The sequence below is a fragment of the Physcomitrium patens genome, chromosome 23, assembly GCF_059467195.1.
Source record: "Physcomitrium patens ecotype Gransden chromosome 23, ASM5946719v1, whole genome shotgun sequence".
Classification (NCBI taxonomy): domain Eukaryota; kingdom Viridiplantae; phylum Streptophyta; class Bryopsida; order Funariales; family Funariaceae; genus Physcomitrium; species Physcomitrium patens.
Window position 1 is genome coordinate 11,422,857 of NC_143432.1, and position 15,525 is coordinate 11,438,381.

The window sequence follows — 15,525 nt, forward strand, 5'->3', positions numbered from 1 at the left end:
GCAGTCCCAACAAAAGTCCCAAAATCGGTTCACGGTTGATTGCATGTCCTTGCCTGATCGTAGGGACACAAAAAAATGGTTGTTGGATTGCCGATACACGGAATGTGCAACATAATCATTCCCCAGCTAGAGGCTGGAAAATCGCAGCCCATCCTTTTGCACGTCGCCTTACCAACCAAGACAGAGAGACCGTTGCATGCATGACAAAGGCCAGTTCAGCACCAAAAGAGATCTTGTCTGCAATCAAAGCCATTGAAGGAAAAGGAGAACATGAATACGACAGAGAAGGAGAGGGACAAAAATTTGCGATTCTAAAGAACATCTACAATGCACGAGCAAAAATCCGTGAAGAGGAGCTCGCTGGGAGGAAACCAATTCCGTACCTACTGGAGAAGCTGCAGCACGACGGATACTATGAGAGGCATATTGTTGACACAAACGAAGCTCTGCAACGTCTCTTCTTCTCGCATCCGGAATCAATTGTTATGGCAGGTATCTTCTCCATTGTCTTTGTCATTGATGCTACATACCAAATGCCATTGATCCATGTGATCGGAGTGACCAGTTGTGGTAAGAATTTCACGGTAGCAACATGCCTTGTGTCGTCGGAAGGTGTCTCGTCCTATGGATGGTTGTTGCAATGACTTCAATCAATTATGTCCAAACCAGTGTCGACCCTCGTGACAGACCGCAAATTAGGTCTCATGTTAGCAATACGAACAGTGATGCCAGAAGCAAAAAACTTGTTATGTCGATGGCATATAAACAAGAACCTTGTTGCGAAAGCAAAGTAGCACTTTCTAACAGAGGAAACTTGGACTTTGTTCATCCAAGAATGGGATGCTGCAATAACTATGGTACAAACAAAGGAGGAGTTTTGGGAGAAAATGGGACGCCTGAAGGTGATGAATGAGGCTGCGTTTGCAAATCTAGAATCCGCTTGGTTACAGTATGTTGAGATGTTTGCCGCATACGTGGTCGACGAGGTGATGCACTTAAGGATCAACACAACGTCAAGGATAGAAGGATCCCATGCTTCCCTTAAAGTTCAACTTTGCTCATCGACTGGCAACATTGTTACTGTATTTGAACGTGTTGAACTTGTCATTAACAGACAGCTACACGAGATTCAGATTGAGCTCTGTTGCAACCAAATCTCATCGACACACCGTCATGGTGGGAAGTTTTTATTGTCGGATCTTCTAGGAAACGTTGCAATTGGAGCAATGGATTTAATGATGGAAAACGTTGCGACAATGAGTGCGGATATGCAAAAGTTCTTAGGTACAGATTTTGTCTGTCATCATCGGCTACGAAAAACGCATGGCCTTCCTAGCTACCATGAATTGGTCTACCCTGTTGTCAACAAAACACCAATACCGTTGGATTCAATTCATCAATTTTGGAAGACTCTGACATTGGTACCAAGCGATGTGAAAGACTCACATACTGAATTGGAGAGCGTGCTCTGCCTCATACAAGCTCGTTTCAAGATGATCTCGTCAGATGTTGTTAGGAAGCAAATCCTCGGACAGTTGGATGCAACTGCACATTCCAAGAAGGGATTTGCCAACGTCGCAGAGCCTGCAGTTGTTGTTTCAACCAAACGTCCTTCTGGAACCAAGCGCCTTCAAAGTGCATTTGAGATAGCAGAGAAGAAAGCCAAAAGGTCCGAGGGCGAGGAAAATATTAAAGCTATTCCAATTGGTAACAACAGCAAGAAGTCGTCCAACAAGGTCACCATTGTGGAAGCCAACGATCCAAAGATTGCCGGACTGGAGCAAAGAATCCGTGACATTTACGAGAGTAAGACCGATATATAAGGCGATGGCAATTATGGATTCCGTGCTGTTGCACATTTTGCACTGGGAAATGATAAATTTTGGCGTCAAGTCAGGAAAAGGCTTTCTGATCACCTGAAAGCAAATTATGAGCAATATGTTGCCAGCATCGGAAAAGATCAGTTGAACAAAGTAGCCTACGCATTGGTATGCAGCCGAAGTCTAACTCCTATAAGCAAATTTTTCATTTGTCCGGAAATGGCAATAATGGCAGGGGATGCGTACAACACACCGTTTGCATTCTTGTGCAATAACAACGCTAGCATGCTCTACTTCCCTACCAATGCTGCACCTACCAATGCTGCACCCCTTCAAATGTCGAACTGAAAAGGGCTACTGTAAAATTTGTGCGCCAAATAAGAGGTATTGTGGCAATAGCCATTCCCATTTATTACTACATATTTATAATTTATTATTATTTTTTTACTATATCTTTTTAATAGGCTCTTTTATAATAACATCTATATTTTTATTTTATACCACATAATTATGTTACTACAAGATATTATATTATTATAAGCAAAATCTACCAATGGCAAAAAATATTATATAATCATCTAGTTGCTAGTTGATGGTACACCTCAAATATCATTCTAAAACTTGATTTGCATACTTTGTTTGTCCATCAGTTTGAAGATAGAAATTTGAAGGTAGTTTTATATCCACCTTTAGAATTTTAAAAAGAATTTTTCAAATTAGGTCCTCTTATTTGATATAATATCCTTAGACAATCCATGATAGCAATAGATGTTGTCAAGAAAAAATTAAGCTATTTCTTCACATGTAATAGATTTTGTACATAATATAAAATATGCTAATTTGATGAAACAATCTACTATCACAAACATAGAATCAGAGGACCTTGAGACTAGAAGATCTATAATAAAATTCTTAGAAATAGAAGACCATGATTGTTTTGAAATAAGTAATGGCTGAAGAAGTCCGTAAAGTCAATAATGAGGAGTTTATAATCTTGAACAAACATCATATGATTGTATAAAAACTTTTACTACCTGCTACATTTGTAGACACCAAAAATATTTGGATATTAATTCCAAAGTCTTTTTATATCTAAAATATCCTATTGCTGAGAAATTATGATGAGCTTAAAAAAAATATAATCATATTTCATCTTTTGGAATATATAAGCATCTTTTGAAATAGAATAGATTTTTTTAAAATTCAAACTTAGAAATATCATGAGATTTTGAAGATTTTTTTTAATATCATAAATAATAGGATTAAAGGATATAGTTAATTAAACTTGCTTAAGAAAAGTTGAATTAATAATTAATATTGATTTCATTGTTCAAAGATAAAATTGCTTTGGCTTTAAGAAAATTATTTGATGTTGATCAAAAGTTACATTTCTTTCTTTTGCTATAAGATAAGATTGTTTAAAAAGAATATTTGACAAATCTTGTTTTTTTCTTAGCTAATAAGTGATATTGAATTTAAATCTTGATAAAGACATGCTTCAATAAGCTTGACAATGATTTAAAATACATATTAACATAAAATACTCAAGGTTCTTATGTTTCATATACATATACATATAGTGATTAGATTAGAAGTACCTTCTAGATAATGATGTCATTCTTAAAATAAATCCATAATTACAAGAGATTCTTTGTCATAGAACTCATAGATGATCTTGGTTGCTGAAAAATTTTCTTAAAAAAAAAACTATTAGGTGAAGCTTATCATTTGTTGCTATTTGTAACAATATAAAAGCCAAAGCAAAGTCTGATGCATTTGTTTCCATAAAAATTATCTTAAAAAAATGGATGTGATATTAAATCAATAAAGAAACAAAGGTTATCTTCAAAGCTTCAAATATTGTTTTTGCTTCTTTATTCTATTGAAGTTTGCCATTACAAATCAAACATGTAAGTGGAGTTATAATTTGAAAAAAATTCTTGATGAAGATTTGATAATAATTGACAAATTCTAAAAAGTGTTTTTTATTTTTTATTTTTTTTAGAATCTTCTAATTTATAAAGGTTTAAACTTTTTTAGGATCTATTATAAATCTATTATTAAAAATGATATATCTTAAAAAGTTAACTTGAGTAGTATAAAATATGTATTTTTTATTTTGATATAGTGCCTTGTATCTCTTAATTTTTGTACCACACAAAAAATATGAAGTTTATATTTTTTTATCTTCTTAGAATAGATTAAGATGTCATTTAGATAATAAATAAAAAAATTATTTAAAAACTTTTAAAATTCATCATTCATTAAATGTTGAAAAGTTGTTGAAACATTTGTAAGTAAAAAAGGTATGAAATTGTATTCAAAATGTTCATACTTGGTTTAAAACATAGTCTTTTATTGATCTTCTTCATTAATATGTATCAGATTATATACTCTTCATAGATTTATTTTTGTGTAGATCTTAGCTTGATTTAATTAATCAAGACGTTGAGATATCAAAGATAGAAGATATCTATTTTTGGTGGTGATCTTATTTAATCCTAGATAATCAACACATATCTACAATGATCCATCTTTTTATTTTATTTTTTTTACAAATAAGATTGGAATTCTTATTCGAGATTTGGAATGATGTATGTGTCACGGCCATAATCATGTAAGCTAATAATTACATATAGAAATAGGTGGAAGTAAGTAAAAGTAGATAAAAGTAAGTTAATTCTATAATATTTAATATGGAAGCTTCCTAGAAACTTCCTAGATGCTACTTTCACTTCATAGGTGTCTTTAATTGACTTTTTGGATTAGAAACGTGGTCAACAAGTTGGCCATGTGCCACACATATTGTTAGCTTGAAGATCAAGCTAACTATGTGGCCCACACGTAGAAAAACTTGCCTTATAAGTCAAGGCATGTGCCCTACAAAGTCAACACATATTGGAGGTCCTATAGAACGTCGCCACATAGCCCTTAGTTAGAGAGTATATATAGAGACAAGAGTGAAGGCTTCTTCACTCTTGTCAACTCCTTTCTTGCTTCTAGTCTAGTTTCAAGGATCTCTAGTTTTCTTGTCTTTTGGCAATAGCCATTCCAGTTTCTCTTTCAATATATATACTTATTTATATATATTTTGTTACCTCTCTTTGAGTGAAGGCTCACTTAACTGAATTGTTTTTTCATCGAGTTCTTGTCCTTAACAGTATGAAATTATTGGCCAAATTTTCTTTAATATTATCTTAAAATTCAGCTAACTCATTTTGTGATAAATTATAGATTTATTTGAATGGTTATTGAGTTCTTTCTTAAAAATTAATTGAGTAGTCATAGGCATGATATTTGAAAAGAGTATCTACATTTTTTTTCTCAAAAATATCTCAAAAATCTTAATATTGGCTTGAAATGCCATTTAAAGTCTTTCTACCATTAGAAACAAGTGTGGCATAAATAATTCAAGGAGATTTTTTTTATAACATGCAAAAAAATTCTTATATTTATAAACATAAATTTGGTTGTATTAGACATATGATTTTTCACTTAATTAACAACATTCTTAGTTATATTCTTAGAAAAGTAAAGACTATAAAAAATCCAATTTATTTAAAAATTATATTTTTTTAGCCATAATAAATAAATAAAATTAGATTAAAGGGATATCTAATGATATTAAATATTATAAAGCTATTATAACCATTAATTTCTATTTACATAAAAAAGACATGAATAATATTTTCATGAATAATATTTTCAAAAGACAACAGACTACTATCTATGATTTCTTCATAAATAGGTTTAATTTTTTTAATAAATGTGTATTTTTTTTAATAAACTCTTTATCTAAAAATAAGCTAAGGCTCTTGAAACTAATAAGGTAGAAGCTTTGTAATATTTAGATCCTAAAGTAACATCTATTGTGAAATAAGGAGAGGATTCTAAGGAAAAAATAAGACCTTTACTAGGTATTATATAGGGTTCCAACTATACAATTTCTATGGTAGTTGGACAAAGTTGTTTTTTGACGTACTATTTTTTTTTAATATCCATACTTCTCATTTTGTGGATATGTTGTTTTTTTGGATAATGGTGAATAATGTGCTTAAATGCTCAATAATATAAGTACAATCTTTCTTAATGATGATGAGTCTTTTCTTGCTCAGTGAGATATTTAAATCATATTGCATTTATTTGCATATCCTCTACTTCTAAATATATGTGATAAAAAGATGTTAATATTTCCATTGAATTGTAATAATATTGAGGCCTATTTGTGCAACTCTTAGATCAAAATTCAAAAAGTTGAATGTCATATTTCACAAAAAAGTTAATTGATTAATTCAATATTTGAGGATCAAATAAATTAAGCATCAATTTTTTTTATCTTATATTATAATCTATAAAAAAAATTGGCTAATAAATACATCATCATCTCACTTGATATCAATTGTAAGTTGTCAAAATTATGAAGCATATAATGTTATGGATTAATTGGCTTGTTACAAAATATAGATCTTCTTTATTGCAATACAAATTGCATTATGTTCTCCATACATGGATTAAAATTCTATCAAGAAAGCCTTCAAATTATCCAATATTAGATCACATTGTTCAAGAAAATATAAAAGTCATTATAATGTAAAATTTGAGAGGAGTGTATTAATAAACTTAATTTGTGATTCTAGAATTAAATAGCTTTGGAGTTGAAGTTTAATTGCAAATTGTACTTGATTGGTAAATCTTCATAATTTTGAACTTGTGCCATCAAACTTCTTCAAGAAGGCAATTCTTATTTCTATAATGCTTTAACAATGTTCTACTATAGAAGGAGTAGCATGATTTGGTGTAGATGTTGAAGCAACATCAATCATTTTTATATCTTCACTATCTACCAATCTTATTATTCTTTGTAGTGGTAAATTTAATTGATGTATAGAAAGCATTTATTGCTTTAATTACTTTATATTTATACTAATGTATTCTTCATTTTAGCAAGCTCTATTACGATTATATAATTAAAAAATAGATATCTAATATTTTTTAAGATAAGTATAAGAGAGGATTGAAGAATTAAAAAAATAATTTAAAAATAACATTAATTTAGAAGTAGATAATCTGTAATTTCTATTACGCTTCTATCATATTAAAAAAAAATGAATAATATTCTCTTAATCAAGAAGAAAAAAAGATTTGATATTATAAGTATACTCTTATCAATTTTTGAAAGATAAAAACTCAATGAAGGTAAATAAGGAAGTAAGAATTTTTTTATAAGAAAGATGACAAAATAAAAATAAAAAAGTATGTATATTCAATAAAAAACTAGAATGGCTATTACCAAAAGATAATAAAATTAGATATTCTTAAAATTAAATTAAAAGTAAGAAAAAAGTTGATAAGAGTGAAGAAGACTTCATTCTTATTTCTATATATAATATCTATCTAAAAGTTACATAAAAATGTTCTATAGGCCCTCTAATATGTGTTCAATTTGCAAGATATATGTCTTAATTTGCAAGGCAAGTTTTTCATATATTTTTCATATTATTAATTTATACTACAAACTATTAATATGTTGTTGTGATGTAATATGGCTAATTGGTGAAAGAGAAAAAAATATTATATTATAAAAGATCTTATTTTAAAATATTATAACAAATTATTTTAGAAAAATAAATAATAGTCAAAAGGTAGTAAATTAAAAATATCAATACTTTCTTTTTGTAATGTGAGCTTTTACTTACTTTGTAGGATCATAAATAAAGAAAAATTAGATAGAATAGAAAAATAAAGGATATAGGCATACGTAAAAGAGAATTAGGAGTTGTTTTCAGCAAAAATTACCTCAAGAAACTAAAAATTGATACTTAGAGAGGATTAATTGTCAACCTAGGTTGAAATCAAATTCTAAGGAACAAAATCGCACACTTATGGTGACTCTAAGGTTTTTTTTGTAAATCAAAGAATGGGATTTGGGAGAAGACTTCATAGGATTTTTTAAAGCATTTGTTTTGAAAAATTTGAGTTTATAACAGTATTGTAAGAACTTTGCAAAGTCAAGGTTGTTTTAGATGACTCTAGATTTCGTGAAATAAAATAAGATTTATAATTTAGGCAATTTTGTAAATTTTGAAGGAAATATATGTATAAAATTTTATAGCATTGTGAGTATAATTGTGTTCAACATATTTTGTGAATTTTAGCTTAATTATATAGTTGGATTAGATGTTATTGAAGTTCAAATAGATTTATATATCAAAAAATGGATTTTTAGGTCCAATAAGGTTATCTAAGATTTGCAATAATTTGCTAGTTGAATTGAGATGATTTTTATTGGAGCTATTAATTGACTTGACTTCCATTACTTGTGTAAAATTTGAGAGAAATTTATTGGTTCAATTAAGAGTTATTACTATTCGAAGATCAATATTAAGAACAAAGATAGAGGTTGGTTGATACCAGAGTAGATTATGACATTTTTCTCCCATTTTGTAAGTTTGATTTTCTTCAAATTTATTATACTTGTTATTAACTAAGAAATTGAGAGGTTTTAAAATTTTAAGTAAGATCAACAATTTAATCAATAAGGTTGGTTTGAATTCATTAGATTTTGATTAGGATTTATTTAAAAATTTATTAGGAGTTGATTTAGGATTTGATTTAGAATTTATAATATGATTTAGATTGATTTAAGGTTTAGGATTTAATTAAGGTTGATTTAGGATTTAGGATTTTTTTGAGATTCTTTAATATTTCTTTAAGATTTCTTAAAGTTTTCTTTAAGATTCTTGTGGATTTCTTTAAGATTTTTGTGAATTTTTTTAGATTTTTTTTAGGATTTTTTTATTATTTCTTTATGATTTTTTTAGAAGTTCTTTAGAATTTATTTGTATTTTTTTTTATAATTTCTATAAAATTTTAATTGGACTTGATTAATATTTGATTATATTTTATAAACTTTATTTGTATTTTATATATGATTCTATTAGAGTTGTTAAAAAAATTTCTTGAATTTTTTTTTTTTTATCTTCCACAATCAAGTGCCTAGTACATTCTTAAGGAAGATTTTGCATAATACAACAGCACGTGACACATGGCTAATTTGTTGGTCAAATTTTTAACCTATCAATCACCTATAGATATGTATAAAGGTGAAACTGGGTCTATAAAGCTTTTCAAAAGCTTTTCTAAAAGATATTATGAAATTAATCTACTTTTATCTACTTCTATCTATTCATATTACTTAGATAAGTATTAGAATAAATACATATGACTGTAATAAAATATGCAGCAACCTATTTTTTGGAGTGGAAGCATACATGGTACAAAAACTTATCTATTATCTATCAAAATCTTATTCCATTAAAAAGTTTATTACCATCATTTATTTTGTGAGAAAGGCCTATCTTTATCCTTAGATGAAAAGAACTTTTTGTAATTGGTCAAAATATTCTTTTAAATATACCATATATATAGAAGATAATTGAGTAGAGCATATATCTTTTTTATATTTTATGAGTGTCAAGTCTTTATTAATATCAATGCTGATAGGTTGTAATTTTTTATATATTACTTTTAATTGTATTAATATCTAATACAAAAAATAATGTATATTTTTTCACAAGAATATAATTCTAATAGTAAAAGATATATTGAAGCTTATAATTCCTACAACATGTAGCACAGGCATCCAAAACTTATTTGTCTTGTATGTGCAATCTGTAATAATATAATATAGAGGCTTTTTTATTAACTATACATATCCTGAATGAACAAAAAAACACAATTAATTTTATTTGTCTCATCATATTTATAGGCATAATAATATGAATCATCACAAAGATTTTCTATCATGATATGGATTGGTGAATAACTATAAAGATGAGCCATACCAATTTATTAGTGCTTATTATAGATAGCGTATGCAACTACTAGATTTGTAGAGACTCCTTAGTATAAAAGAATAACAATGTCTTTTAGAACTACCACTACAACAAGCACTTGAGCTGTTAGAGCTTTTTGTATAGATTAGATACAATGAACAATTGAATAGCCTACCAATAATATCAAGGAACCATGGTTGTGTCTTATATTTCAAATTGACAAATGCCAACACTTGTTAGTGTATAAATAATAAGTATATAATTCAAAAAGATATCTTATCAATTATATAGTTGAACTATACTGATGAATATATGCATTAGATCGATTGTAAGTGCAACCTTTATTGCACTTAAAGGCATGCAGCCCTTATTAGAATAATGTTGAAAAATTGAATAATCTTGGGCATTCAAAAACTAATCTATTCATTTCTTTGTTTTTTCATAACAAACATATGATTACTTCGGAAGAGGGTCCATTCCTAGTATATTTTTTTATTTTGAAATAGTAAAATTTAAAGATGCCTATAACATCCTTTCTTAGGTAAAAATTAGCATAATATGAATTATACAAGTAAGATTCTAATAGTAAAGAAAAGAAAAGAAAAAACTATAAGATAAGAGTTGCAAAGAGTTTGTAAACTTGAACTTTATAAAGCAACTGTTAGCATTTGATTGTAGCTATCAAAGTTGAATTATTTAATAATCATGTTTCTATGAATAAATTATTTTTATACACAAATTCACCATAATTAATTTTATTTAAATAAAATCATATTTATTGTAATATGTTGTATTGTGCCAATATTATTTCTAATTTAATATTACCATAGATATTATTTTATTTATGTAGTGATTATTTTTGTTGAAAATTGATAATGGTGGGATCAAAATAACAACAAGTGAGATCAATTTAATATTTTTTTCATATATATATATATATATATTTGAAAGTTACTAAAGTGATATATCTATATTATTAAAACAACACCTTACATGGATACATTTCTACTCTTCCTTCAACTCTTGCTTTCTTATGCTACTCTCTTTTTATGCAACTCTCTACTTATATCTACTCCAACTCTCTCATGTTGCTCTTTACTTATGTCTAATCCTACTTACTCTTGTTGCTCTCTACTTATATATACATACTAAATCTTCTCTTTTAATGCTTCTGCTATCCAAATGTGGGTCATTATGGTAGCCAATCCTCTCCAAAGTATCCCAAAAAGAATTCTAAAGTGCAATTCCAAAAAGAATCGTAATACAAACAACCACAACATGTTTTGGAGGGTGGCTTTAACAATATAGGACTATGGCTTTAGCAATTTCCTATTTTTCTAGAAATTATTATCTATCATCTTCTCCTCAAAATATAAAAACCTCCAAAAACTTGTTTCCTTGCTTACCACAATTCTCTCTAATTAAACAAAATATTATACTCCCTTAAGCCATTTCAATTATTTATATGATCTCATGATTATCTACTGACGATGTACTGTGATTCTCCCATACACAAACCCTTGTAAACCCAAACATAGACCTCATTCTAAATACAAGTCCTACCCTATTCAAAACCGATTATTTCCAACACGACGATCAATCTAACATGTTTGCTAAGAGAGTATATTAGAGAGATTGGCGGAAAGAGTGAAGCGAGGTTAAGCAAATAGTTGCTATCAGGACCAGGGAATAGCGAGCTGTTGCGATCATTCCGACGAGTCGGACCTTGTTCGCCGCCCTCCAATTTAACGTCTGTTGCGATCATTCCAACGAGTCGGACCTTGTTCGCCGCCCTCCAATTTAACGTCGCGTCGTGCGTGGGGGGTTTTCTCAAGTCGCCGCAGTTTCGTTCACCAACTCTAAAATAGTTTCTTCCATGCAAGTCAACAATCTTGTACAGACACTCCAACACAGTTTTAATAATATTCTGAAAGTTGTACTGGTCCAGATATCACTGCAACACAATAGACCCAATCAATTCACACAGGTAAATAAAGATATGTCAAATGCATTTCCGCTATGCATTCCGATCTCTATCTTTCAGAGTTGTTGTCGCCACATTGGTGGTCTGTAGTATGAACTAGCACCAAGCCTTGATTCGAAATCTACCGTTAAAAGTAATATGGAAAAGGAGCAGCGTCGACGACCAGTTGGATGAGAGTGATGAGTTGAAAACATGTGGGAAATATGGATTTACAATGGATGGAGGAGAAGCAGGGAAGCATCGCCGAATACGTGCGAGGATGAGAGCGGGGCTTGACCGGTGCTAGGAGATTCTGGAATGAGACAGCAACTCCAGGCTCCTTTTGCTAATCGGCGCGAGAAAGTCGTCTCCTCCGTGAACTAAAGCAGCAGATGGAGTTACAATCTCGAATTCATGAGCACCATGAGCTCTCCCCCCACGTTTTTGTCTCGGTGTGACTCATCGAAGCATTGAATGCTGGTGGCCTTCTGCATCCATGGCATCCCATCTCTTGCGTCATTCATTCGCTTCCGGAAGGGCGTGCCTCCAGTGTTTATGGCGTGCGACATTTGGGAACTCCAGCCAACGAATCCCTTTCCTTAATGGATTAAATCCCGAGTGTGGTTCCAAGGAGACCGCCGAGTGAGCCTATTGCGATGTTGAAACACGAGGGGGAGGTTAGAGCCGAAAGATAGCTAGTTCAATTTAGATGATATCTAACTAATGAGATAATATCACTATTCGGAGGAGGCAGTTGTTGACTATGGAGATTTGTAACGAAAGAGGACCTGCTGTGTATAAGTGGGCCTCCTCCCCTTCATGAAACAATGAATTTCTATTTATAATTTTCTTTTCTAAGGGCATGAAACGAATATAAAAGTTAGTAGATTGATCCATCACATTTCCGCATTTGCTTTTTCTTCGCCCATTTTCCCGCACTGCTGCTCCCTTCACTGTCGGGGACTGCCCAGATCGACTCGTAGAGACTAATCGTGGCTTTCCAGACGATGTTGATCGCGAGATACATCTGGCGATGTGATGTAACGGAAGTGGTCATGTCGAATGAAGAAAAGATCCTGTCTGGCGTCGTAAGTTGTCAGAATGCCAACATTTGTCAAGCTTTGAATGATAAGCAGTTTATGCAGTAGCGCATAGACTTTGAGTGTGCGGCTGATAGTATGGTCACGGTGGAGGAGGGGAGTCGTGGCGCATGTTTTCGCTGCGTACCTATCTCGTATGTGTACTCAATCTGCTTTAGAATAGTCACGTAATGTTCCGTGTCGATTCTTTTCTGTGTTAAATGGCGTAGTTCAATCACCGCACGACTAGATCAAGGCCGACCAGGGTCTTTGGGCACGACGATAGCTCTCTCCAGGTGTCAGCTTATCCACATCCCCCGTGGAAGCTCTTTATACTTGTGCTTCGTTACAAGTATAAAGGAGCAGGGATTCGGGATCACGACATTGTTTTGCCATTGGGGATAGGGGCAGACGATGCTCAACCTTGACTAACAGCAGGTGTGAATCAACACTTGTAAATGTCGTTTGAGTTGGTATTGCCTTGCGCTACTTGTTACTTGAATTCCGGTTGCTTGTGTGAAATTTCATTGTTCTCATGCTTTTGCATTTGCTGGTGTTCTTTCGGTTAAAGTTTACCGGCTTGTTGATCTCGATTCCATCTTCAAGTTTGCTGGCATTCGAGGCCACAAGTCCAGAGCACTTTCAAGCTTTTACACACAATTAGAGGTGTAATGTCCCTCCACTGATATAAACATAGAGTCCTAATTTCCATCGGAGTTGCATGTACCTTGATTGAGGCTAGAAAGTTATTCTGCTGTTTAGGGCTTCTTCGAAATTGTGAGCATGTCGCTCTATTCAATTTGACAATAATGAAACTAATGTACAGAGATGGAGCGCCTCGTAGTTGTACTGATGGCGGCGGCGGTTTTGCTGTCGTCTACTGTTGTAAAGGCAGCTTTACCACCTGACAACGTTTCAGTTCAATGGAATCTTCTCCTTAACGGGCTCATTTGCAACGTCACTGGTTATCACGATCCCATTATTATTCAAACTGGTATGAATCTAGCGCAGTGGCATGGGTTGTTGGCCTTGAAACAGACGGGGGGCTGCACTAAGCCAGAGGCCGTGATCGCATACGCCAGTAGAGAAATCCTTGCAAATTACTTTCCTCAGCAACAGGATCGCGTACTTGACCCATTCCTTGCAGCCAAACTTGTGGCTTTGAAACTATCTAAATCAGAAAAGAAGCTGGCGAAGAGGTTGGGCGAAGCTGTGGCGCGTCGCCTCCTAAGTAAACGCGAAATTGCTTACGAGTTCGCTCTCGACGAACTCAGGGACGCAATCAATGCTCGTCAGGCAAACCCGACGCCCGGACTAATTCGATTCCTGCCAAACGACCCAGTCTTCGGTCCAGATGCATTCTTTGTTACACACAACATAGCCTTACAGCAGCCCTACGTAATACCAGACCCCGTCAAATACGTCGAGGAACATCTGGGCGACCTTAAGCCGATGAAGGTCCCATCCGACGAGTGGGACGTTCAATACGATTTTCTCAAAGACATAGGTCGGATCGATTGGCCGGGACGCACGTACGACATGAACTACACCGCCAGCCTTTACTTGTGCGGGCGCGCGAACACAACCTACTGTTTAATCATCGGAAGTTTCTGGACGGTCGCCACCATCAACATCTTACCAGCTAACACAACCCTCTACGATATCGTTGAGACATTCGCAAAGGTCAGCGTGGCTCTTCACGACGCACTAATCGTGGTGGCGCAACAGAAGGATGGGTACTGGTTCTGGCGACCCCAGATGGCGTACGAAGCTGGAGATGCTCGTCACCAACCGTGGCCGACTTGGACACCCTACGGTAGAGTGATCTTCACTGGTGAGTACCCAAGTGGGACCACCATGAGCTACGGCGCTGCAGCAACTGTCTTGCAGAGCTACTTCGGAAAAAAGAAAGTCCCATTCACGGTTGACGGAGGCGGCGTTTTCGAGGGCACTTCGTGCTACTTAGCCGGTACTAAAGTGAAGTCAAGACGGTTTGAATCTCCATGGGCAGCCGTGGAAGAGGCGAAACTGGGCAGAATGTACGTCGGATCCCATTACAAATTCTCTGTTGACGATGGTGCCGAAGCAGGACGAAGAGTCGCGGAGTATGTTCTGAAGCATTGGGGAGATCGTCCGGCGTCTGGTGTGCTTCCGGACAGTGAGTATTTGAATGTGTATGCTGAACTTCCGAAGAAGTCAGGCGACTGGAACCCTCTCCAGTATAGGTACTGATCGTCAAGTAGATTCATAATCGTCACGGGAGTATGCCCTGGCTGAATTCCATCTGCAGGAAATCGCTACTAGATCGATTTGTGCTGCTCTCTTTTTCTCATAACATACTAAAGTGACCAGTCATTGTAGATAAGTAACACGCCGAGGACGGTTTGAAAGCTTTCAGAGTTTTGTTTATGATCCACAGAGGTTGCAAATCCTCTACTGACAGCCTTGTGTGGAATCGACAGCCAATACCCTTTTTCTTTTCTTTTCTTTTGTTTTTCAATTTTAATTTTCGCTAGATAGCACCTTAGCTTGCTTCACATATCTTCGGATGCTTTGTGTCTAAACGTCACTTCTAGAAGTTTCTTCTCGGATTCAATGTGAAAATAAGCTATAGCACTATGTAATGACTACATACAAAAATGAATGCTTCAACATTGTGAAATATGAACATGAGTAAGTTATTGCAATACATATCTTAAAAGTAATGTATTCGATAGGTGAGAAGAATACAGTTGAATACTAAGAACTCATTTAAACATGTTAAAGTTTGGAAAAATAGACATGATAATGATAATGGATGGATTGAGAAGCTTATCTAAATTATTTAT

The 15,525-nt window shown here is 33.3% G+C and overlaps 2 protein-coding genes across 5 annotated transcripts; both read left to right on the top strand.

Annotated features, from left to right (window-relative positions):
• Positions 1-200: 200 nt before the first annotated feature.
• On the top strand, positions 201-2,904 carry LOC141044802 (uncharacterized). Of its 2 annotated transcripts, XR_012216529.2 has the most exons (3): positions 201-492; positions 835-2,204; positions 2,471-2,904. XR_012216529.2 is itself a non-coding variant. In XM_073530482.2 (2 exons), exons 1-2 carry the CDS (start codon positions 201-203, stop codon positions 1,821-1,823), a joined length of 1,281 nt encoding a protein of 426 aa, XP_073386583.1. In that variant the 3' UTR covers positions 1,824-2,904. The 2 variants fall into 2 exon arrangements, 1 of the variants encoding a protein (XP_073386583.1); XM_073530482.2 differs by having other exon boundaries at positions 835-2,904.
• A 9,675-nt stretch (positions 2,905-12,579) lies between these two features.
• On the top strand, positions 12,580-15,361 carry LOC112275613 (uncharacterized). 3 transcript variants are annotated; one of them, XM_024506123.3, is made up of 3 exons: positions 12,581-13,135; positions 13,269-13,363; positions 13,524-15,361. In XM_024506123.3, the coding sequence occupies exon 3, from the start codon at positions 13,526-13,528 to the stop codon at positions 14,927-14,929; it is 1,404 nt and encodes a 467-aa protein (XP_024361891.1). In that variant the 5' UTR covers positions 12,581-13,135; positions 13,269-13,363; positions 13,524-13,525; the 3' UTR covers positions 14,930-15,361. The 3 variants fall into 3 exon arrangements, with proteins under 3 accessions (XP_024361892.1, XP_024361891.1, XP_024361890.1); XM_024506124.3 differs by lacking the exon at positions 13,269-13,363 and having other exon boundaries at positions 12,580-13,170; XM_024506122.3 differs by lacking the exon at positions 13,269-13,363 and having other exon boundaries at positions 12,584-13,135.
• Positions 15,362-15,525: the final 164 nt, after the last annotated feature.